General features: G+C 34.5%; 1 protein-coding gene across 1 annotated transcript in view; it reads left to right on the top strand.

The window, feature by feature from the left end:
- Window positions 1–23,640, top strand: part of NBEA (neurobeachin) — a 707,336-nt gene that overhangs the window by 168,329 nt on the left and 515,367 nt on the right. The window contains exon 18 of the mRNA XM_019653151.1: window positions 16,992–17,100. Coding sequence (XP_019508696.1) covers window positions 16,992–17,100 — 109 coding nt within the window. The remainder of the gene's footprint in view (window positions 1–16,991; window positions 17,101–23,640) is intronic.

Below are 23,640 nucleotides of genomic sequence, written 5' to 3'. Positions count from 1 at the left end.
ATATAGGGAATAGTTCAACATAGTCAGGATTGTAGAAAAAAGTTATGCATATATGAGGAACTGTAAGTGTACTAGTTGATAGAATACCGCGAGTGAGAAACATCTACTTTTATTGAGATAAAGATTGCTCATTTATTTTTGGTCAATTAAAATAAATTGACTAGGAGATATTAATAAGGGATGCTAGCATATCGCAACCTCTTAAAATTGTCAAACACACACATTTAAAAATATTGAAAAGTGGCAAAGGTAAACAAAACTAACCGGCAGATAAGAATACTCCCTGGAAAAATATTGCTATGGAGTACATAATTGTGATTAAAAATTTTACCATAAGTTAAAAAAAAATAAGAAATCAATGGATTGCTTCTGATGAAGGACAACTACTAAAACAGAATTTAAAGAAGTTAGAAGGAATGGTAAGATAACATAGAAGTGTTGAACATGAGCTAACAAAACTTTGGGAAATTAAACCGAAGGAAAAAAACTTTCAAACAAATAAAAATGAAATCAGAAGAAGCTCAAAGGAATATTAACTGTGTGGATAGCATAGTAAGATGCATAGATGATAAAATTGGAAACAATAATATATATAGATGAAAATATAAGAGTTTAGAAGGATTACAGAAAAATACTGACTCTGGCCTTAGACTTCTCTATAACACCCTTAAATATAGGAAACGTAGAGCACTGACTATAAGATGCTAAATGAAGAAAATGGGAGACAAAGTGGCTTTTAAGTAAAAAGGGTGCTGCCAAACATTTTTAACCATTTAAGGAATTGTTTTTCTGAGTAATTGTTGAGAAAATTGCCGGAGAATGAAGTTCAGCCAGTTAGGATGACTGAATACATTTTAAGGAATACTGGAGAACTCTGAATTAATTTAACAGTAAAACTATTACTGAAACGAATGTTTGAATTCAAGGGCCAGTCCAGAACTTACTTTTTATATACCCAATAGAAATGCTACAATTATAATGAATTGGGAAAGGATTGAGGAAAGATGGAAACTGGAGTAAGTTCAAAGAGTCAAATGATATCCACATAAGCTGACAAATGGAATGTTGGAAATATAGGCCAATTGACTAAAATTTGATGGTAGGAGAGAGGAAAATTAAGAGAAAATATGCTTCTATTAGAGAAATACACTTTCTAAATATATAGAGACTTTTTATTCCTTTATAGTTAACAAAGATAAGCAATTTAAGAAGACTATGATGCTTTCAAAATATTAAAGAATGTACAAATAAAACTGAGAACTATACATGTAATAGAAGTCTATAAAAATTTATAAAAGTCAGGAAGTATAACATAAATTATGACATCTAACATCAAACGTATCGGCTATGTTAATAAATGTGAAAGTTTTTGTAAGTCTAAGGGAAAATAAATATCACAGTTCTATATTCAAGAAACGTACAAAGTAAATTAGAAAGGCTGGAAATAAACGGATGAATAAAGGGTATACCACATTAATAAAAATGAAAAAAAGCGGGAACCATGACTTAATATTGGACAAATTAAAATTGAAAACAAAAACCAATAAATAATATATAGACGGATACTTTCTAATATCAAAATGTGAAACCATGAAACATAAAGTATAGGAGAAATAGGCAATCAGTAATAGTTTAAAACATTAAAACAAACTTTATTTCACCGATCTCAGTTCATAAAATCTGAGGGGGAAAAGTAATTTAAAAAGTAAGGTACATCAGACTAATATAGTTTGACCTCTGTATCTTGTTAATAAAGAATATAACTTCAAGTGTCCAAGGAAGATTTATGAAAATTTGACATGGTGTAATAAACATCAAAGAAAAATTCCAAAATGTAGAAACAAAACAGAGAAGATTCTCTAACATGCAATACAATTAGAAAATAGGAACAAAGTCAGAAACCAAAGGTTCTTCTATCTAGAAATTTAAAATTTATTAAACCATTTTTGTATCAAAGAGAAAGTACATGCTGAAATTATAGAGTTTTTAGGAAACCTCCAAAAACCTGTAGTATATAGCTTAAAAAATGCTTAGAGAAATATCCATAGCCATAAAGCAATAGAAAAGAAATACAGAAAAAAGTAATTAAAATGTAAAAGTTAGAAAAAGTATATCCAAATAAATGGAAGTAATTAATAAAGAGAAGTAGCAATTACTGATTCAGAGGACAGAAATTCATTTAAAAGCTGATATTTAAAAATCATGATAGAAATGTATAAATCATCACTAAACAATTCAAGAAAGTGCAAAAATGTGAATGTATAAAATAAATGGCAATTTCCATAATTAATATACAAACAGAGGAATTAAAGAAGTCTTATAACTGCAACACTTTCCCTAGAAATTGGTAAGACAACCCTGTAAAAAAAATAGGCAAAGGATATATGAATGATCAGTAGAGGAAAATACATGTGCACACACAGATTTGAAAAGTGCTGAATCCTACTTGTGATAAGGGAAATATAATCTAGAACTAAAGTAAGACACCATTTTTCACATATTATTTGACAGATTCTCAAAATTCATATTCATCTTTATTTTATTAGTAAGGTTATGGAGGAAGCAGTATTCTCACACATTGCTAACTGGAGCATGATTTAGTATAATACCCTGTGTAGTGCAGTTTATTAATTTTGATCACTGTCTATGAAAATTACAAATACATATGCTTTTTAATCCAGTATTCATCACTTGTGCACATGTGAAATGATAGCTATTAAGAGTTATTTATTTTGTTGTTTTAAATCGTCAAGGTTAGGAGAAATCTTACATTAATATTAGTACAGGAATTGTTAAATAAATTATGGTTCATTCATTAAATAGAATGCTATGCAGTTATAAAACAAAAACAATGAGAAAATTCTCTGTATACTAATATTACAACTATATTGTTAACGATTCCAAAACAAATAGTGTAGATGGGTATGTATTGGATGCTATTTGTGAATAAAAAAGAGAATATAAGAATATAGTACTTCCTGTATTTACAGTAAGAAAGTCTAGTAGAATACATAAGAAAAAACAAATTAAGAACAGTGGCTCCTAATGGGACATTGGTGGAAACAAAGGTAGATGTGAATCATTTACATTTTTTAACCATGTGAATGTTACCTGTTGAAGCAATTGTTCAATAATTACGTTGTTTAAAATACAAATACTAGAAACAATAAGAAACTTAAAATCTTGGAATAATTTTTCCTATTTATATTATTAATGGAGTGGGATTGAATAAAATCTATGACTGATTAGTTCAAATGAATTGTTCTTGATTAGAGCAATCATAGAGTAAGAGGACTTAAGTAACACTGAAATTGTTTTCTTAACTACTTAGCAACACAAAAAATTAAGTCTAAATGATTCCTGCCAATATGATTGATTATAAAATTAAATCTAATAGTGAAAAATAACACTTTAAGCATACAACTTGATAGTTAATATAGATAATGGTTAATAAAATACATGTAGTTCACTGGCTGTCAAGTTGGACTGTTTAGGTTTGGACCTGGCTTAGGTAACATTTTCTCAGTGGTCATGGAAACATTATTGAGCCTCAATTTTTACCCTATAAATGAATAAAACCATACTGCTTCCCTCATTGAGTTTTTTAGGATAAATGCTAAAGTAGATCTAAAGTGGTGAGTCACAGTATATTGTTATGTGATAATTTGAATAGTTAGCAAAAAAGGTAATAGATACAATTTAACATAGTTTTGGTAATATCAGAACATTTCTTTAGTTTGATATTTGTCTTTAAAAGCTGACATCAAATATAAATACGAATACTAGCAGCATTCATATCAGCAATGAGATAAATATTTCTATGAAAATCTAGTCATTACTTTCTCAAGACTTGAAACAGAAATAAAGAGGGAATGGGTATCATTATTTACAGAAAGTTTGATTATATACCTAAAAACCTAAGAGAATCAATCATCTTTAAAACTGTTAAAAAATATTACCTAAACTCAGCATCTTATTTGTGTATGGAGGAGTTGTTTGGCAGTGAATCTGACTGGGGTCCAAGGATGAAGCTAAACTGAAGTCTTGGTGGGTTGGTTCCTTATAACACCTAGTTTATAATTTTTGTTTATAATCTAGTTTGCTAGATAATCCCTACACTTTAATTATTAGCTGAACTAGAGATAGTTTTGACATCTACCTAACATTAAAATTGAGATATTTGTCCCAAATAATATATGCAGCTGCTCCTTCTGCCTGAACATGGAACTTAAATCTCCTTTTCTGGAGCATGGGATGGACTTACTGGCTCCTTTCCAAAGAAACCTGGCAGCAATTTTCACTAATGATAAGGCTAACATCAGCAGTTATATGTCATGTTGATAACATGTACTCCCTGATATGATGTGATAAGAAGGGTAGTTAACCTCCGTGGTATTCTCATAAAAAAATAACCCTAGTCTAATCCAGAGAAAGCATCATACATTTCCACATTGAGGTATATTTTATAAAACATTTGACATGTACCCCTCAACACTGTCAAAGGGCATGAAAAACAAGGCGAATCTGCTATAGATCAAAGGAGTCTAAGCAGAGATGATGAGTAAATGAAAGATGATATCCTGGATTGGATCCTAAATAGAAAAAGCACATGATGGAAAACTGGTGAAATATGAATGGTCTGTAGTTCAGTTAATAATATTATACCTGTGTTGATTTCTTAGTTTTGACACATGTATCATGATTAGATAAGATGTGAACATATGGGGAGGCTGGATGAAGTCTATCTAGGAACTTTCTGTGATACTTACTCAACTTTTCTATAAATCTTAAAAGTTTCCACAAGAAAGAGTTATACAAAATTGAGAACTCTAACTTGGATATATGCTTGAGTAGAAAACCAAACTGTTATTTCAGGGAGATGGCCTGATTGCAGTTGTCTCCAAAACAGAATTCTAAGTGGTTCAAATGGATGATCAAAATACCTAAATGCAAAAGCTAAAGGGGACTTCTGGTCAAAATAGAGGAGTAGGTAAACTCTTTGCTCACCTCCTCCCACAAACACATCAAAATTACAACTAAACTATAGAACAATAGTCACTTAGAACCACCTGAGGATTAGGTGAACAGAATTCCTATAACTAGGATATAAAAGAAGAAAATGCCTCAAGACTGGTAAGAGGGGACAAGAAGAGGAATGGTCTGGTCCTACACTCACATGTGGAAGTTAACCATTAGGAGGGATGTCAACCTGCAGAGGTCTCCCCTTACAAGTGAGTGGTCCCAGCCCAACATGGGGCTCCCCAACCCAGAACATGAATACTGGGAAAAGAAGTACCCATAACATCTGACTGTGAAAACCAGTGGGGGTTGTGTCCGAATGAGATAGAGGGCTGCTGGAGACTGAGACCAAAACGATCCTCTTGAGGAGCCCATGCACCTTTGGCTCATTCCAAACTTTCTTACTCTAAGATACAACTCTAAAAGTGTCAGAGACACATGGGGAGGAACTAAATTGACGAACTTCAGTGAGAGGGCTGGAGGAACAGAGTTGAGTAGCGCTCTCTCGGGCAAAAGCACTGGCAGGTGCCATTATTTTGTTGAACTCTCCTCCCACCCAGCTGGTAGGTGCATACAGGTGCCAGAAGTGAGCTTTCCATTACTCTGGCTGACACTTTTTGACTTGCCCTGATGATTTCCTGAAACCTCACCCCACCCAACTTGTGGGCCCTGGCTGAACCTTTTCCAACGACTTTTCCACACATGCCGCCTGCCTCAGCTCATGCTGCAGAATTTGCCAAGATCTCTCACAAGTCCACAAATCACAAAGAAGCAGCAGCTGCCCTTTGCGTGCCCTGTACCTCTGTTTTTTTAAATTAAAATTTATTGGCATGATAATGGTTAGTGAAATTACATAGGTTTCAACTGTATGATTCTGTAATACATTGTCTGTATATCACATTGTGTGTTCACTGCCCAGAGTCAGTTCTCCTTCCATCACCATATATTTGACCCTGTTTACCCTCTGGTAACCTCCCCTTTACCACCTCCCCTTTACCCTCTGGTAACCCCTAAACTTTTGTCTGTGTCTGTGGGTTTTTGTTTCTTTGTTTGTCTTGTTCCTTTGTTGCTTTCAGTTTTATATCCCACATATCAGTGAAATCATATGGTTCTTGACTTTTTCTCTGTGACTTATTTCGCTTAGCATAATAATCTCAAAATCCATCCATGTTGTTGCAAATGGCACTATTTCATCTTTTCTTATAGCAGAGTAGTATTCCATTGTGTATATATACCACATCTTCTGTATCCAATCATCTAACAAAGAATACTTCGGTTGTTTTCATATCTTGGCCACGTAAATAAAGCTGCAGTGAACATCGGAACTTATATATCTTTACAGATAAATGTTTTCAGATTTTTTGGGTATATACCTAGGAGAGTGATTGCTGGGTCATATGGTAATTCTATTCTTAATTTTTTGAGGAGCCTCGACACTGCCTTCCTGTGCCTCTTACTAAGTGGCCCCAAGCCTGGTACAGTTACAAACTGGTCTCAAATTGTGTGGTGGCCTCAAGCGACAGCAAGCCTTGGCTTGGAACGTAGTTTCAGCTAAGCTGTGACAAGCTTAGCACAAGTGGTGGCTAGCCTCAGCTCATATAGTGGTACTCACCAAAGGACCCTAGCTCCATACTAGTGGCAGCCTGCCTTGGTTCACAGCATAGCCTCTCAGAAGCACCTCCAAGCCTTGCACAAGTGGCAACCAACTGTAGATCGTTTCGGAGCTCCTACCAAGTCGTGCCAATCTGGGCACAAGTGGTGGATGACCTTGGCCTGCACTGGAGCCCCTCCCAGAGGCTTTACAACCAGTATACCCAGTGGCTGGCTTCAGACAACACCACAGGACCATCCAAACAGCTCCACAATTGGTGTACATGGCTGGCAAAGTAACTGTCTGCCAAAGCGACTCTTGCTCTGTAGGGTTAGCCCCTGCACAACAGCTCATCTGCTGTAGTCATGGCTAGCCCTCACAGCCAGTCAGCCTGAGGGCACTCCCAAGCACTGACATGTCAACAGCAATCCAGGCTCAACTACAATAGAAGAGCACACAAAACCCACACAAGGGACACCCCTGGAGCACCCATCTCGGTTGAGAGAGATACTGTGTCACTTGGCCCTATAGGAAACCTATGACATAGGCCACCCTGTCAAGACTGGGAGATGTAGGAGGTCTACCTAATATATAGAAACAAACACAGGGAAGCAGCCAAAATGAGGAGACAAATGCAACCCAAATGAAAGAACAGGACAATACTCGAGAAGAAGATCTAAACAAAATGGAGGCAAGCAATCTTCCAAATGTAGAGTTTAAAACACTGGTTGTAAAGATATATGAAAACACTGACAACTGACAGAAATTGAAACCATAAAAAATAACGTCAGAAATGAAGAGTATATTAGAAAAAAATCAACAGGAGATTTGATGAAGCAGAGGATCAAATCAGCAATCTGGTAGACAGGGTGGTGGAAGACACCCAATTAGAAAAGTGAAAAGAAAAAGAATTAAGAAAATGAGGATAGTTTAAGAGATCTCTGAGACATCAAGCATATCAGCATTCACTTCATGGTGTACCAGAAGAAAGAGAGAGAACAAGGGATTGAGAATGTATTTGAAGAAATAATGACTGAAAACTTCCCTAACCTGGAAAAGGAAATAGACATACAAGTCCAGGAGGCACAGCGTCCCAAACAAGATGAACCCAAATAGGCCCACGTCAAGACACATCATAGTTAAAATACAAAGGTTAAAGACAGAGAATCTTAAAAATAACAAGAGAAAAGCACTTAGTTACATACAAAGGAGTTACTATAAGATTATCAGCTGATTCCGCAGCAGAAACTTTGCAGACCAGAAAGGACTGGCAGGAAATATTCAAACTGATGAAAAGCAAGGACCTACAACCAAGACTATTCTACCAAGCAAAGTTATCATTTGGAATTGAAGGTGAGATAGTTTCCCAGAAAAGAAAAAGCTAAGGAAGTGTTTTTTTTTTTACCACTAAACCAGTATTACAAGAAATGTTAAAGGATTTTATTAAGTATTATAGAAAGGTCCAAAATATGAGTAACAATATATAGGAAGGAAAAACAATTCTCACTGAAGGCAAACACTTAATAAAAACGGGAGGGGCTGGCTGAGTGGCTCAGTTGGTTAAGAGTGCGAGCTCTGAACAACAAGGTCACCAGTTTGAATCCTACACGACCCAGTGAGCTGTGCCTGAGCTGAGCTGACACTGAGCTGCCAACAGGTGGCAGGATGGCTCAGCTGGTGAGAGCACGTGCTCCTAACAACGAGGTTGCCGGTTCGACTCCTGCATGGGATGGTAAGCTATGCCCACCTGCAGCTAAGATTATACACGACACCTTGAACTGAGCGGCCGCTAGCTGCTGATGGGTGGCCTGATGGCGACTGGACTTGGAGCTGAGCTAGCTGTGCCCTCCACAAAAACTAAGGTTGAAGGACAGCAAGTTGGCTGTTTCCCTTCCCAATCCTCAACACTGTTTCCCTCCCCCAATTCCCCAATAAAATCTTTAAAAAATAAAAATAAAAACGGGATTAACCAAGTATAAAGTACAAAGGTTAAAAGACAAAAGTAGGAATGTTACGTATAATATCAACAATTAAGGGATATACACAAACATATACACAAAAAAGATTCAAAACAATGACAAAAAAAATCCATGGAGGCTTTAGAAAAATTGCAGTTATTTTAGAATGTGTTTGAATTTAAGTGAACATCAACTTGAAACAGAGTGCTGAAAACATAGCTTGGTATACATGAAGAACATGGTGACCACAAACCAACAACCTATAAGAGATATACAGGAAACAAAGAAAAAAAAGAAACACAAGCATAAAACTATAGAAAATCATCAACAGACAAGAGAAGAGACCAAGAGAATAAGGAACAGAGAACTACAAAAACATTAGAAAACAGTTAATAAAATGGCAATGACTATATACCTATCAATATTTACTTTAAATGTAAGTGGAGTAAATGCTCCAATCAAGAGAGACAGGGTAAGTGAATGGATTGAAAACAAAACCTGTGCACATGCTGACTACAGGAGATCCATTGAGATCAAAAGACAATCACAGATTGAAAGTAGAGAGATGGAAAAAGATGCTTCATCCAAATGTAAATGAAAATAAGGCTGGGGTAGCAATCCTTGTATCAGACAAAATAGACGTAAAACAATGGCTGTAGCAAGAGGCGAAGATCATTTTGTAGTAATAAAGGGATAATTCCTACAAGAGCATATAACTCTTGTTAACATTTGTGCATCCAGTTAGGAACGCCTAAATATGTATAGCAAATATTAACTGACATAAAGGGAGAGAGAGACAATAATACAGTCATATGATAGGAGTTTAACACCCCTTTGTCATTAGTGGATAGACCATCTAGACAGAAAATAAAAAATGAAACAGTGGCCTTAAATTACACATTAGAATTGTTGGACTTAATTGATATATTTCAGGACATTTAACCTGATAGCAGTTCAATCTGCTTTCTTTTTAAGTATACAAGAACATTTTTTCCAGGATAGACCACATGTTAGGTGACAAAACAAGCCTCAATAAATTTAAAAAGATTGAAATCCTATCAGTGATTTTCTCTGATCACAATGGTATGAAACTAGAAATCAATTACAAGAAGAAAACTGAAAAATATACAAATACTTGGAGGTTAAGTAACAACTTACTAAACAATGAATGGTTAACAGTGATATCAAGGAAGAAATTAAAGATACAATGAGAAAAATGAAAATGAAAACACAATGAACCAAAATCTGTGAGGGAAGCCACAGCGGTTCTAAGATGGAAATTTATAGCAATACAGACCTACCTCAACAAACAAGAAAAATTTGAAGTAAATAATCTAACTTTACAACTAATAAAACTAGAAAACAAAGAACAAACAAAGCCCAAAGTGAGTAGAAGAAATGAAATAGTGAAGGTCAAAGCAGAAATAAGCAAAATAGATTCTAAAAAAAGAAAAAATAGAAAAGGTCATGAAGGTAAGACATGGTTCTCTGAAAAGATAAACAAAATTGATAATCTTTTATCCAGACTCATCAAGAAATATAGAGAGAAGGTCCAAATAAATAAAATTAGAAATGAAACAGAAGTGACAACTGATACCATAGAAATACAAAGGATTATAAGGAAATACTATGAAGAATTATATGCCAGCAAATTGGATGATACGGAAGAAATGGATAAATTTGTAGAAACATACAATTTTTCAATGCTGAATCAGAAAGAAACAAATTCTGAACAGATCAATCAGTACTGACAAAATTGAGTTAGTAATCCCAACAAACAAAAGCAAATTTTACCAAACATTCAAAGAACGTCCTTCTAAAACTGTTCAAAAATTGAAGAGGAAGGAATGCTCCCAAACTCATTTCACGGGACCAGCATTACCCTGATTCTGAAACCAGAGAAAAACAGTGGAAAAAAAAAAAAAGTAAAATTATAGGCCAATATACTGGATGAATGTAAATGTAAAAATCATCAAAAAGATATTAGCAATCTGAATTCAGCAATACATTAAAAAGATTATACACCATGATCAAATGGGGTTTATTCCCGGGATGCAGTGCTCAATGTGATATATCACATAAACAAAATTAAATGTAAAAATCATATCATGGCAATAGATGCAGAAGAAAACATTTTACAGAATCCAGCATCTATTTATGATAAAAGCTCTCAGAAATGTGGGGATGGAGGAAAAATACCTCACCATAATAAAGGCCTTATATGACAAACCCGCAGCTAAAAATCATACTCAGTGGTGAAAAGTTGAAAACTTTTGCTTTAAGATCAGGAACAGGAAAAGGATGTTCACTACTTTGTGCAGCAATCAAAAAAGAAAAAGAAATATCATCTAATTGGAAAGGAAGAAGTTAAATAGCCATTATTTGTGGATGACATGACACTATATAGAGAGAATCATAAAGATTCCACCAAAAACCTGTTAGGACTACTAAGTGAATTCAGTAAAGTAGCAGGATACAATATTAATATTCAGAAATTGGTTGCATTTTTATATGCCAATAACAAACTCTCAGAGATTTTAAGAAAACAGTCTCATTTACAATTACATGAACAAAATAAAATGCCTAGGAATAAATTTAACCAAGAAGTTAAAAACCTGTACTTGTAAAATTAAAAAAACACTGAAAGAAAGAAATTGAAGAAGATAAAAATAAATGGAAGCATATGCTGTTTTCATGGAGAGGAAGAATTATCATTGTTAAAATGGCCATACTACCCCCAAAAAATCTAAAGATTCAGTGTAATCCCGATCAAAATTGCAAAACTATCAAAAACTATTTGACATTGTTAGTAGTAATATATTTTTGGACATGTCTTCTTGGTCTAGGGAAGCAAAAGAAAAAATAAACAAATGGCATTGCATCAAACTGAAAGGCTTCTGCACAGTGAAGGAAAACATCAACAAAATGAAAAGACAGCCTACTGAATGGGAGAAGATATTTGCCAATGATATATCCATTAAGGGGATAATATCCAAAATATATAAGACTCATACAGTTTAACACCAAAATAAAGAAACAATCCAATTAAAACATGGGTAGGAGACTTGCATAGACATTTCTCCAAAGGAGACATACAGATGGCTAACGGACATGAAAAGATGCTCAAAATCAACTAATCATCAAGGAAATACAATTTAAAACCATAAGGAGATATCATCTCACACCTGTCAAAATGAGCATCATCAATAAATCAACAAACAAGTATTGGTGATACGGAGAAAAGGGATCCGTCATGCACCATTGGTGGGAATGTAAAATGATGCAGCCACTACCGAAACAGTATGGAGGTTTCTCAAAAATTAAAAGTAGAACTACTATAATGACCCAGGAATCCCACTTCTGGGTTTTTATCTGAAGAAATCCAATACATTAATTTGAAAAATCTGTGCACCACTATGTTCACTTCAGTATTAACAATAACCAAGATATGGTAGCCAGCTAAGTGTCCATTGATAGATGAATGAATAAAGAAGAGTTGGTACATATATACAGTGGAATATTACTCAGCCATAAAAACGAATGAAATCTTGCCATTTGTGACAACATAAATGGACCAAGAGGGTATTATGCTGAATGAAATAAAGTCAGACATACACAAATGAGTACTAGATGCTTTTACTTATATGTAGACTCTAATAAAAAAGTAAATAAATGAAGAAACAAAACAGAAAAACTCATAGATACAGAGAACAAATGGATGGTTGCCAGATGGAAGGGGATTAAGGAATTGGGTGAAAAAGGTGAGGAATTAAAAACTACAAATTCGCAATTACCAAATAGTCACAAAGTTGTAAATTACAGTGTACAGAATAGTCAGTAATATTGTAATAACTATATAGTGTCAGGTGGGTACTAGACTTATTGGGGGGATCAATTCATAAATTATATGAATGTCTAACCACTATGTACACTTGAAATTAGCATAATATTGTTCAACTGTAATTGAAAAATAAAAATAATTAAAACAAATATCCAAATGGCCTATCATAATACAGCTATGATAATTTTAGCTTATAAAGACTTAAATCACATGTTATTGAATATTCATTGGGGAAATAAAAATTCTCAACTAAGTATATTTATCTAAAGTATTAACTTCAAACACTGTGATTTCTGGGTGAATTCTCCCAGATAATCACGCTATAAAATGTACTGTTGATTGTTAAATGAATCAACTACTCTCTATAGTTGTTAGTTATAGGCCTGTTATATAGTGACAGTTTTTTAACCTAATGGTTTAGGTATTTCCTTTTTTGACTGTTTGAAATTAATCAAGTTTGTGGCAGAGCGAGTTGTGTATTAACAAAAAGTAGTGATACGGATTCTGGGAGTGTGCCAGTTGGTAAAAAGCTTCCTTCCCACCTACTCTTAACTTACAGCTTTTTGGTTCTCTAGGCAAATGTTGGTTGCTATGTGTATCTGGGTAAAAATGAGTCTTGGGGTTGAGTTGGCATACCAGCAGAGAAAGCAAGATAGCTGGTGAGGGATTTTCTCTCCTGTTGCGAATCACAGCCAGCTGAAGAATTGTTAGAGGCCTAAGGTAAAGACTAAAAAGCAGCAAATTTTGGGAGGTGTTTTGCTCTCAGAGAGCTCGCCCTCCCATCTTGCCTCCTTTCTTTCATGCCACCCCCACCTAGGATTGTTAACATTGTTAACATTCTGTGTAAGTGACCACCAGAAGGCCAAGAGGTACCTGAAATGATGGGCTGAATCTTTCCTGTCTTTGAACTTGGGGGAGTAGAATGATTTGGGAGTGCTAGGATGCTGGCTCCAGGACTTAAAGCATGCTAAGTTTTATACTACAGGTCAGCACACTTAGAGGGTCCTTTGCCTTAAAACACCTGTAGGGACCCCATCATGTAAAATTTACAGCAGTGAGATCTGACCTCAACTGTGTGAAAATGAAGTAACAACTCATTAAAGGGGCCCAACAGCCAGAGATAGGAAATAAGAGGGAATCCTCAAACCATGTACTTAATGAAATAGATTTAGTGGCAGGGAGCTATGGTGGAACCTTTGAATTTTATTTTTTAAAAGAGCATTTGAGAGACAAATAGAGCATCACATGGATATTCTGCCCCTTTCACTCAATTGCAATTTACTCAAATAGTGGGCTGGGAGATCTGAAAGCATGGACCAAAAATGTAAAATGAAAGAAAAGATAAAGTTGTAGAAAACGGGACTGAATGTGTGACTGATATGAATTCATGGAGGAATAAAATGATGTGTAAAACAAGATATCTTGAAACACTTTGTACTACTAAAAACTTAGAAATGTTGGATAAAATACAACAAAAGTCCTTTTAGAAGAATAGCTGAGCACACAAAAGTAAGAGAAATTCTCATATGCCAAAAATAAAATCAAGTATAATAGAAGAAATAATTTTTAAGAAACAAAATATTAAATCATTGAGCTTGAAAATTAATCAAAAGTAACTTTTGGAAATAAATAGGTGATTAAAATTAAAAACTTCACAGATATGATAAAAACAGTTTAATAAAATTTAAGAAAGAATTGGTGAACTGGAAGATAGAAATGATGAAATTACATATAATATAGCACCAAGGGAAAAAGATGACAAATAGGAAAGGAAGTTGGGAGATATGGAGAAAGAAAAAATGTTTTCATAGAATAAAATAAATAAACTTAACCAAGGAGGTGAATGATGTGTGCACTGAAAAACTGTAAGACATTGATGGAAAAATATTGAAGAAGTCACAAATAAATGGAAAGATGTTCTGTTCTCATAGATAGATGAGTTGATATTGTTAAAATGCCCATACTACCTAAAGTGATCCATAGATTTAATGCAATCTATATTAAAATTGCAATGTAACTTTTCAAAGAAATAGAACAAACCCAAAATTTTGTATGCAATCATAAAAGACCCTTGAATAACCAAAGCATTCTGAGAAAGAACAAAGCTGAAGACTACATACCGTATTTGCCGGCGTATAAGACGACTGGGCATATAAGACGACCCCCTAACATTTCCACTCAAAATACAGAGTTTGTTATATACTCGCCGTATAAGACTACCCCCTCTTCCGCACACCTTCCACACACCAAATAAAAGGTAAAACAATATCAGATTTGATTTCAACATTTTAATTTATAATGAACGGTATGTGGAATGGAGTGGGCGGGCATCGGGAGGCCACTATGGCACGGGGCAAGCACTATAGGCAGTCTATCTGAAGTGTACCTGGCGTATAAGACGACCCCCCACTTGGAGGCATATTTTTCAGGGCCAAAAAATCGTCTTATACGCCGGCAAATACGGTACTTGCTGATTTCAAACTATATTAAAAAGCTACAGTAATCAAACAATGTGGTATTGGCATAAAAACAGACACATAGATCAGTGGAACAGAACAGAATCCAGAAATAACCCATGTATACATGGTCAGTTATTTTATGACACAGGAGCCAAGAATATTCAATGGAGAAAGGATAGGCTCTGCAATAAATGGTGATGGGAAAACTGAACACCTACATGAAAAATTAAATCAGGACTTCTGTCTTACACCACACATAAAAATCAATTTAAAATGCCTTACAGACTTGAATGAACGTAATACTGAATCTGTAACACTCCTAGAGAAAAACATAGTGGGGTAAGCTCCTAGATTATGGTCTTGGCAATAATTTTTTGAAATTGTAGTGGCGCAGCTAAGAGATTACTCTAAATTCCACATAACCTGATTTCGGTAACTTTTACGAGCTCTGTATATGAGAAAGATATATCAAGGGATATGCTTTGGCATTTATTCTTTTCCCATTGGGAGTCAATGAAAGTTTCACGCCTCCTTTTTTTGGGCTGTGGCTTGACTTGGAAGACACTAAAGCCTTCCCCTTCATAACCCCTTAACATCCTTTCGTCCTGATTTATTTTTTTTTCTTTGTTAATGACCAGTTGACCTTTTAAAATATTTTTTAAGTGTTTTACAAACACAACCACAAGACAAATGCCCGAATTCTCTTGGGTGTAGGGAATTTGGCTGTTTCCCTCCCCGAACTGAGGGGAACTGGGTGTGGGCAACAGCTGTCTTGTGCCTTTTGTTATGTAATGTGGAGCTTGAAAGCTGATGGTTAGAAGAGAAGATTTCTAGGTGAGTGGTACCAGGAAAAATGGTTCATATTTTTTTTATTTCTGCATTAATTAAGGTAACAGCAGCTACTTTGGCAGACAAACAATGAAATTTTAGTCAGTTAATCAAACTAGTCATTTTTTTCTTATTCACATAAAATCCAAATGGATGCCGTTCAGAAAGAAGTCCTTGTTATCCCAAGCTATGCTACAGAGACCCAGGCTGCTGCTTCCATCTTGTGTCTGTGTGTCTCTGTCATATGGCTCCTGTGTTTCTGCCTTGAAGAAAGAACATGGAAGGCAGACATGAATGCTTTTTCTATGGACCAAGACTAGAATTCGTTCCCAACTTTCCTGCTCACATTCCACTGGCTATAACTTAGCTAAATGGCCATATCTAGCTGTAATATAGGCTGGAATTATGGTCTAACTGTGGACTCTGGGAGAAAGGAACAAGAGTTTGGCAACTACATAGCTTATGCCATAGTTGCCATGTCTGAACAAAGAACCATAAAAAAATCAAGGTAAGAAATGAAATACCTTGGACTGGAGCCAGTAAGATCCAGATTTTAGTTTTTAAGAAAATGACATGAGCAAGAGGTATATAATTCCCTGAGCTAAAGCTAAGTGTTCTAGGAGGACCTTAATAGGACCTTCTATCTTAATTATGGATTTCGTGGCAGGGGGGCAGTTAAATGAGCTAACAGCAAATACGTAGAAAATTGTTTTTTGTTTTGTTTTGTCTTGGTTTGGTTTAACATCCAATGGCAGACTACAAATACAAGCAATAATGATTACCCTTTACGTCTGTTAAATTGTTTTGCTGTGTAATCCCAGCATCAAGCTAGATTCCTCACTTTTAATCATAATTTTAAATTCTTGATATTAAAGTGTTTTATAGACTATTTTATAGACTCTGAATTTGGAAAGAAAGGATTTAAAAATTCTGTGGTGTCTGTTAGGAAAAACCAATAATCTTAACCTAATAAACTCCTATGTAGTTATTAGAAGTTTGAAAATAATAGCTGTCAACATTTATATAATGTTTTATAATTTGTATATTTGACATTTTATTTTGCAGATATTTTATTTGAGAAGTGTTTAAATAGTATTTTTAGAACTTTAGAAGATAGCTGTGATATGTGTGTGTGTGTACACATTTCTTTTTGTATATATAAGTTACTAAAAATAATTGTTTACATGATTGTGTATCTACTTACAGATTGTACTCTCTTAACTCAATCATGAGAATAGAAAATCCAGTGTGTTTCATGGTATTTTGTGTGTTTTTTTCCCCCTCTTTTTCTCCAGGAGAAAAGTTGAAATTATGCATACCCATAGTCTTTTCACTCTTCTTGGAGAAAGGCTGATGTTGCATACAAACACTGTGACTGTCACCACGTACAACACACTTTATGAGGTAAAAAATTAAAACTGGGTGATGACAATTTTAAATCTCTACATTGTAAACTCGCTATGGAATTGGGGTCAGTAGTTGGTTAGTTAATCTAAAAAGCCAGCAAAATTTTAAAAATTAAAATTTTATTTTCAAACAGAATCTATGTACATTTATTTGCCTTTTTTTAAAAATGTTGGTCCAAGGGCTCTTCTTTGAGAATGGGTTGGCCGATTGGCTTTAACACAGAGTTGTTTTGTTTTTTGGTTTTTTTTTGCATATACCTCTCCCATTATGTATTATATATTAGTTTTCTCCTCCCTTTCTTCCTTCCTTCCTCCTTCCCTCCCTCCCTCCCTCCCTCTCTCTCTGTCTCTCTGTCTCTTTCTGTCTCTCTCTGGCTCGCTCTCTCTGTCTCTGTCTTTGTCTCTAATATGAAGCAATTACTAACATTAACCTAAAATTGATACTGGGGTAAATTATAGATAAGAATTATTGGTAAAAATGGTACCTGGAAGAAACTTTAGATCTCATCATTTCAATTCAGAAATCCTTTTTTCATAATTTCTAACAGATGGCCAGACAGCTGGGGTTCAGTATTTTCTATGAAATGCATGTGCTACCTTCCAAAGTGGCTGTTTCTATTTTTAAATATTAGGAATGTTCTCTTACGTTAACCTCAATTCTACTTTCCTGCAACTGATCCTCGGTGACCCTAGTTCTTTTCTCCAACGCAAGGATGAGCAAACTACCCACACCCGTTTGTGTATGGCCACGAGCTAAGGAGTGTTTATATTTTGAAATGGTTGAAAATAATCAAAAGGAAAATAATATATGACATGTAAAAATTATATGAATTTCAAATTTTGGGTCCATAAATAGTTTTGTTGGAACACAGCCACACTCGTTTCTTTACAAATTGCCTGTGGTTGCTTTTGTGTTATAGTGACAGAGTTGAGTAGATGCAACAGAGGGTGTTTATCATGCTCTCATCACTTTGCACTGCTGCTCTACAAGATCACAGCAATGCAATAACGTAATGTATGAGTGCTGAACTTAACATTTTTTTTTTTAATACCAGCCCATATTCACCATGTTAAAACAAGAAGAGACGTGGACTTCAGATCTTACCCTTTTACAGTGGACTGTGGATTATTTTGGTATAGATTTAGGTGGCAAACATTATATTTGCTCACATAACTAGATTAAACCCTCATAGTAATATTCCTAACTCAGAAAGACAATGGTTAGAAAATAGAATACAATATCTCATCATTACGGCTTTTTCACAAAAAATAAAATGAAAGACATTGAAGAGGGCAGGCAGATGCTGAGATTCTGAATGGAATTGTACTACAATTTTAAATTAATACGGGACAAATTCAAACTCCTCCAATACTACATTTATTTATTATTTTTGTCTAAGCCACAGGCCAGATAGAGCTCAGTTCTAGTGCATGGCCCACAAGTAGGGGATAGTTTTTACATTTTTAAATTATGGGGGAAAAAGAATATTTTGTGATGTGAAATTTTATGTAATCCAAATTTTAGTGTTCGTAAATGAAGTCTTATTGGAACATAGCCATGCGTAAGCATAGTTTATGTATAAGTTTAAGTATAGTTTATGGGTGACTTCCTACTGTAATGACACAGTTGAGTAGTTGTGAGAGAGGTCATATGACCCACAAATCCTAAAATATTTACCGTCTGACCTTTTTGTAAAAACTTTGATGCAAAGTTAAAATTCTTCTGCAACACAGAGAAATGTTTCCCTTCTGTTGTTTTTATTAAAGTTACACTTTAATCTGATATCAGAATTAATATGCATTCATTATAGAAATTGGAAAACACAGAAAATAACCAAGATGAAATTTATCTGGGGTGTCTTCATTAATACTTAGATTAAAGATTTATATGAAATCTTTTCTCAACTCACATGTGCACACACATGCACATACAAACACATAAACACACACACCCCTCTTATGAAATGCCATCCAGCAATAGTTTTGTGTCTTGTTTTTTTTTTTTTTACTTAACCATATACTGCAAATATTTTTATTATGAAATGTTTATCTTAGTTGGGGAGGGCAGACTTTTCTTTTGATAAATATAATAAATATTATATAATAAATAATTTAGGCTTTGTGGTTACCTTAATCCATTTTGCCTGCTTTAACAGAATATCATAAACTGGGTGGCTGATAAACAACAGAAATTTATATCTCACAGTTCTGGAGATTATGAAGTCCAAGATCAAAGCACTTGGTGTTTTGTTCTCACTCAGCGGTTCATAAACTGCCTTTTTTCTGTGTTCTAACATGGCAGAGGAAAAGGGGGCTTTCCTGGGTCCCTTTTGTATGGCTCTGATCCCCTTCACAGGAGTGCTCTGCAGCCCTAGTACCTCCTAAAGGCCCTGCCTCCTAATAAGATCACACTGGCATTAGGTTCTACCGTGAACATGCGGGTGGGGCACAGACATGTCTATTGCAGCAGGAGAGACTGTGTCGTTTGGAACTTAGCTCTGCAGTTGTGGCTTGGAAGCAGCCATAGCAGATATAAACCCAGTGGGGTGGCTGTCCAATAAAACTGTATTTATAGAAACATTCACTTGAGCTGTTTTATTTCATCTTTTTTTTTCCATATTCTCATCAGTAAATTTAGTAATTTGCTACCCTTTAGATAAATGAAGAAAACTTGGTTTGACTACTCTGTTTTTTTGTTTTTAAGCTTAATATTCCAACTTCGTGTCAGTCATTCCTCACATTATCTGATTTGTAAACTCGACTCTCCAGAGTGCTGTCTTTTTTAATTAGTTTTTTATTGTACAGTATTTGGCCTACAGAACTGAATAAGCACTGATAGGCAAATGTATACAATGCAGATCATCTTGATTCTAATATTATATTTTTCTAATCTTTTTTGGGTACTTCCTATGACAGTGACTTTGGCAAATACTTTACATACATTGTCTTATATCCTCACAACATCCCCATTGAACTTGTTTTTTTACTGCTTTTTTAAACAGACAAACAGAAACCCATAATTAAATAATTTGCTCTATGGTCTACCACTAATAAATGGCCATACAATAGGCAGTTTCCATAGTATGTGTGCATAAGGCAAAAAAATGTTGGAATCTACCTTCAGCTGGCAGCATTAAAGGCCTCTGAATCAGAACCTTACTACAATATCAAGGCTCTGAATGCTAGCATCTAATATTGATTTACTTGTGTTTCCGTCTTGGTTTCCTTACCTACTAATTGCTTTGGTTTATGAAGCCTATAAGTGTTTTTATATACATATACATATACATATATATATATATATATATATATATATATTACATAAATTTCTGACTTTCTGCTTGTTTGGGCCTACATAGTGTCAGCAGAGTAGAAGGACTTTGTAGTCAATGAAACCTTATATTAAAATAAAGGTAAAGCTAACAATATAATATGTTGAATTTAAAAAATCATTGCGTACTCCTAACCTTAAAATAAGAAAATGGCCTGTGTCTGTGTACACACACACGCACTTCTGTCAGTCTTCCTGAGAAGTAAAACAGTAAAAGTGCAGCCGTATTTTTACCTACCATCTGTACCCATACACACTCTCTTAGTATCCAGACTTTGGTCTCTAATGATAGTCTACATTGAACAAAGCCAAGTTGCTGCTGAGTCCATGTTTTAGGTAGAAAAAGCCAGGATAAGTTTGGATTTTCTGATATTGGATATTGGATGCTACAGAGGTTCTGAAATGGTGAAGTTAACTGCCTTACAAGTCCTCTGTCTGACCAATTTAGCAATAATATATGCTTTAAAGTAGAATAATAGCCATGGTAATTGGAATGAAGGACGCTTAGGTAATTGATACTCTAAAAAGGAAAGTTAATGTAGGTGTACAAAAAGTCCAAAAAGAGACGGTTATGATATGATTGGTTAGTGCTGTTGATCTCACAAAAAAGTACAAAGGGTCTTCAACATGAGGTAATAATACAGCTAACAAATCAAATTGTATTATCAGACTGACAGGATGGTGGGTGACTAATTCTGGACCACCAAGGTTTAAAGGTTGTATCATTTTGGAGGTTGGCATCTATTGGCAAAAAATAAAACATGATAGGTGCATACTTGAATTCTCATTAATATAGTAAATGATTTGAAAAAAGAAAACTCAGTCTCAAAACCTGCATCTGGGTTTAATTCACCTCATGAACACCAACCAGGGCCTGTACCCCTAGCGAGAATCAGTTGATTGATAATCTGGAGTTTGAACGCTTGTTTTATCTCATTTTCTTTTTTATTTGGGGAAATCACCTTAACTTCAATCACTGTATCAAAATAAATATCACTAAAACTGTAGGAAGGTATAAAAAAAGTACAGAAATAATAAAGAACTATGTAAAACCTATAATGTTGAGAATACTATCTTAGAATATGTGATTTTCACAAAATGTTTGGAAGTTCAATTAGGATAAAGACCATGTCATTGTGATCTTTAAAATTCTAAATCTGATACAATGCCTGTAATGGAATAAACAACAAATATTAAAGGACAGAATGAATTAAACTTTTAGCAGGGTGTCATAAAACATTGTATAAGTTATGTAGATGTAAAAATCTATCTTTATTATTCTGAAAATTAAAAAAAAATAAGAAAACATCCCTGTCTCCTGTGTTTCTGAGGTGAATTTATTCGTACACTAACAAGTAAGTTGGCTTTAATGGCCTCCTCTTTGAAATTACTCAAATCTATTTTTTATACAAATACTTTTTGAAAATAGTATTTGCAAAACGTGTATCTTAAATTTCATTTGCTTTATATTTACTTTTCACTCCATCTCTAAATTATGGATAATCATGTTTTCTTAATGATTTGTAGCTCTAATACACTTAAGAATTTTTGTTAGATTTTAGAATATGTATTCCAAAGACAAAACTAGATTTTTCTGTTTATACTTTATCTCAACAATACTATCTGATTCATTGTTTTATTAAATATTATGATGTTAATATTACTTTATAGGCTTGGGTTAACTAGTTCTCTTTACATGCTATTCCTGTAATTCAGTTAAACACTTATTGCAGAGGCAGCTAGATATGGGATCTTGTCATCCGAAGAGCTCAGTTTCTTACAGAAACAATGAACTGATATTTTTTAAATGTTTATTTTTTAGTACTTTATCTTATTTTATAAGGGTATAACATTTTCTGAGCACACATTTTTTTGCGAGATGATAGTCAAATTTAAAACTTTTAAGTACCTCATAATGAAACCCTTTTCCCAAACGTATAGAATCTCAGAGGGGACAGTGTGTTAAATATTAAATATTCTTTTCACAGATAAAGTAACTAAGAGGCAAAAAAATAATATAGCTTGTCCAAACTGTAAAGATACAAACAATCTCTGTCAAATACCTACAGTGGCAGTTTGATGTAACTGGGGTTAATATTGGGTTGTTAGAAAAGTCATGACGCATTTTTGCAACGAAAAACATAGAAAAAATATGACTTTTCTGACAACCCAATAGTTTCCCTTTTTAAGAAATAAACTGGTACGACTCCTGTCACAAAAACTGAGCCTACTAATATTCCAAGATGATTTCTGCATGATGAGCCTGGGGAGTGTGTAGGTCAGAGAGGAAGCTCCAGTCGCTCTTGCTTAAGTCTTATATCTCTCTGTGACCCATGAACTGCGAGATAATTCCACTTATAAAATAAAATTTAAATGTGTAATGCTGGGCTCAGCTCTATGTCTATAAATAGCAAAAATATTGGGTTACCTCAGCACTTATAATTCATTTCCCAGCTCTCTCTATTATGATAGCCACTAATCACATGTAGCTATTAAACACTTAAAATGTGGCTATTGTGAATTGAGATGTGCTGTGAGTGTTAAATACACAGTGGATTTTATGTCCACATTGGCTCTGACCTCCCACACTGTTTTGCTTGGGTGGGAGAGGGGTGAACTTCCTCTGCACAGCTCTAACCAACACCAGTCAAACCTTCACAGTTCATCCTGAGTCCCATCCTTTCATTAAAGTGTCTATGTCTACATTCATCTCTCCTTTTTATGTCTTATTATTTCCCTGTCCCCTTTTAAAATCCACATAGGTTCTTAATGACAGTCTACCATGTTTTATTATATAACAGGGGCATGGATTTATGCCTGTCTCCACAGTGGTAATTAATTCTAAACACAGAGTTCACTTAGGAACTGTGTTTCCCATGCCAAATGTGTAGCAGGGTGTTCTTCATAAATACATGCTGAATTGAGTTTCTCAATACATTTTTATCATTAAAAAACCTCTTAGAATATGTTACAGTTTTCATAGCACTCTCACATGTGGAGCCTTATTTGATCTTCCTAGCAGCTTTATTATACAGGCAATGCGATTATTACTGTCATTCTTAAGTGATCAAATAGGGATTAAAAAAGAACCACATAAAACTGGAGATTCTTTGAGGTGAATTTTGTTTCCTGTTGAGTAATATTTTTTTCTTTTAGGGGTGAGAACATTTTGACTATTCTCTATAATGGAAGAGTATGGCGAAGTCT

The sequence above is a fragment of the Hipposideros armiger genome, unplaced genomic scaffold, assembly GCF_001890085.2.
Source record: "Hipposideros armiger isolate ML-2016 unplaced genomic scaffold, ASM189008v1 scaffold_198, whole genome shotgun sequence".
NCBI classification, from domain to species: domain Eukaryota; kingdom Metazoa; phylum Chordata; class Mammalia; order Chiroptera; family Hipposideridae; genus Hipposideros; species Hipposideros armiger.
This window is presented reverse-complemented; position numbering and strand designations above follow the sequence as displayed.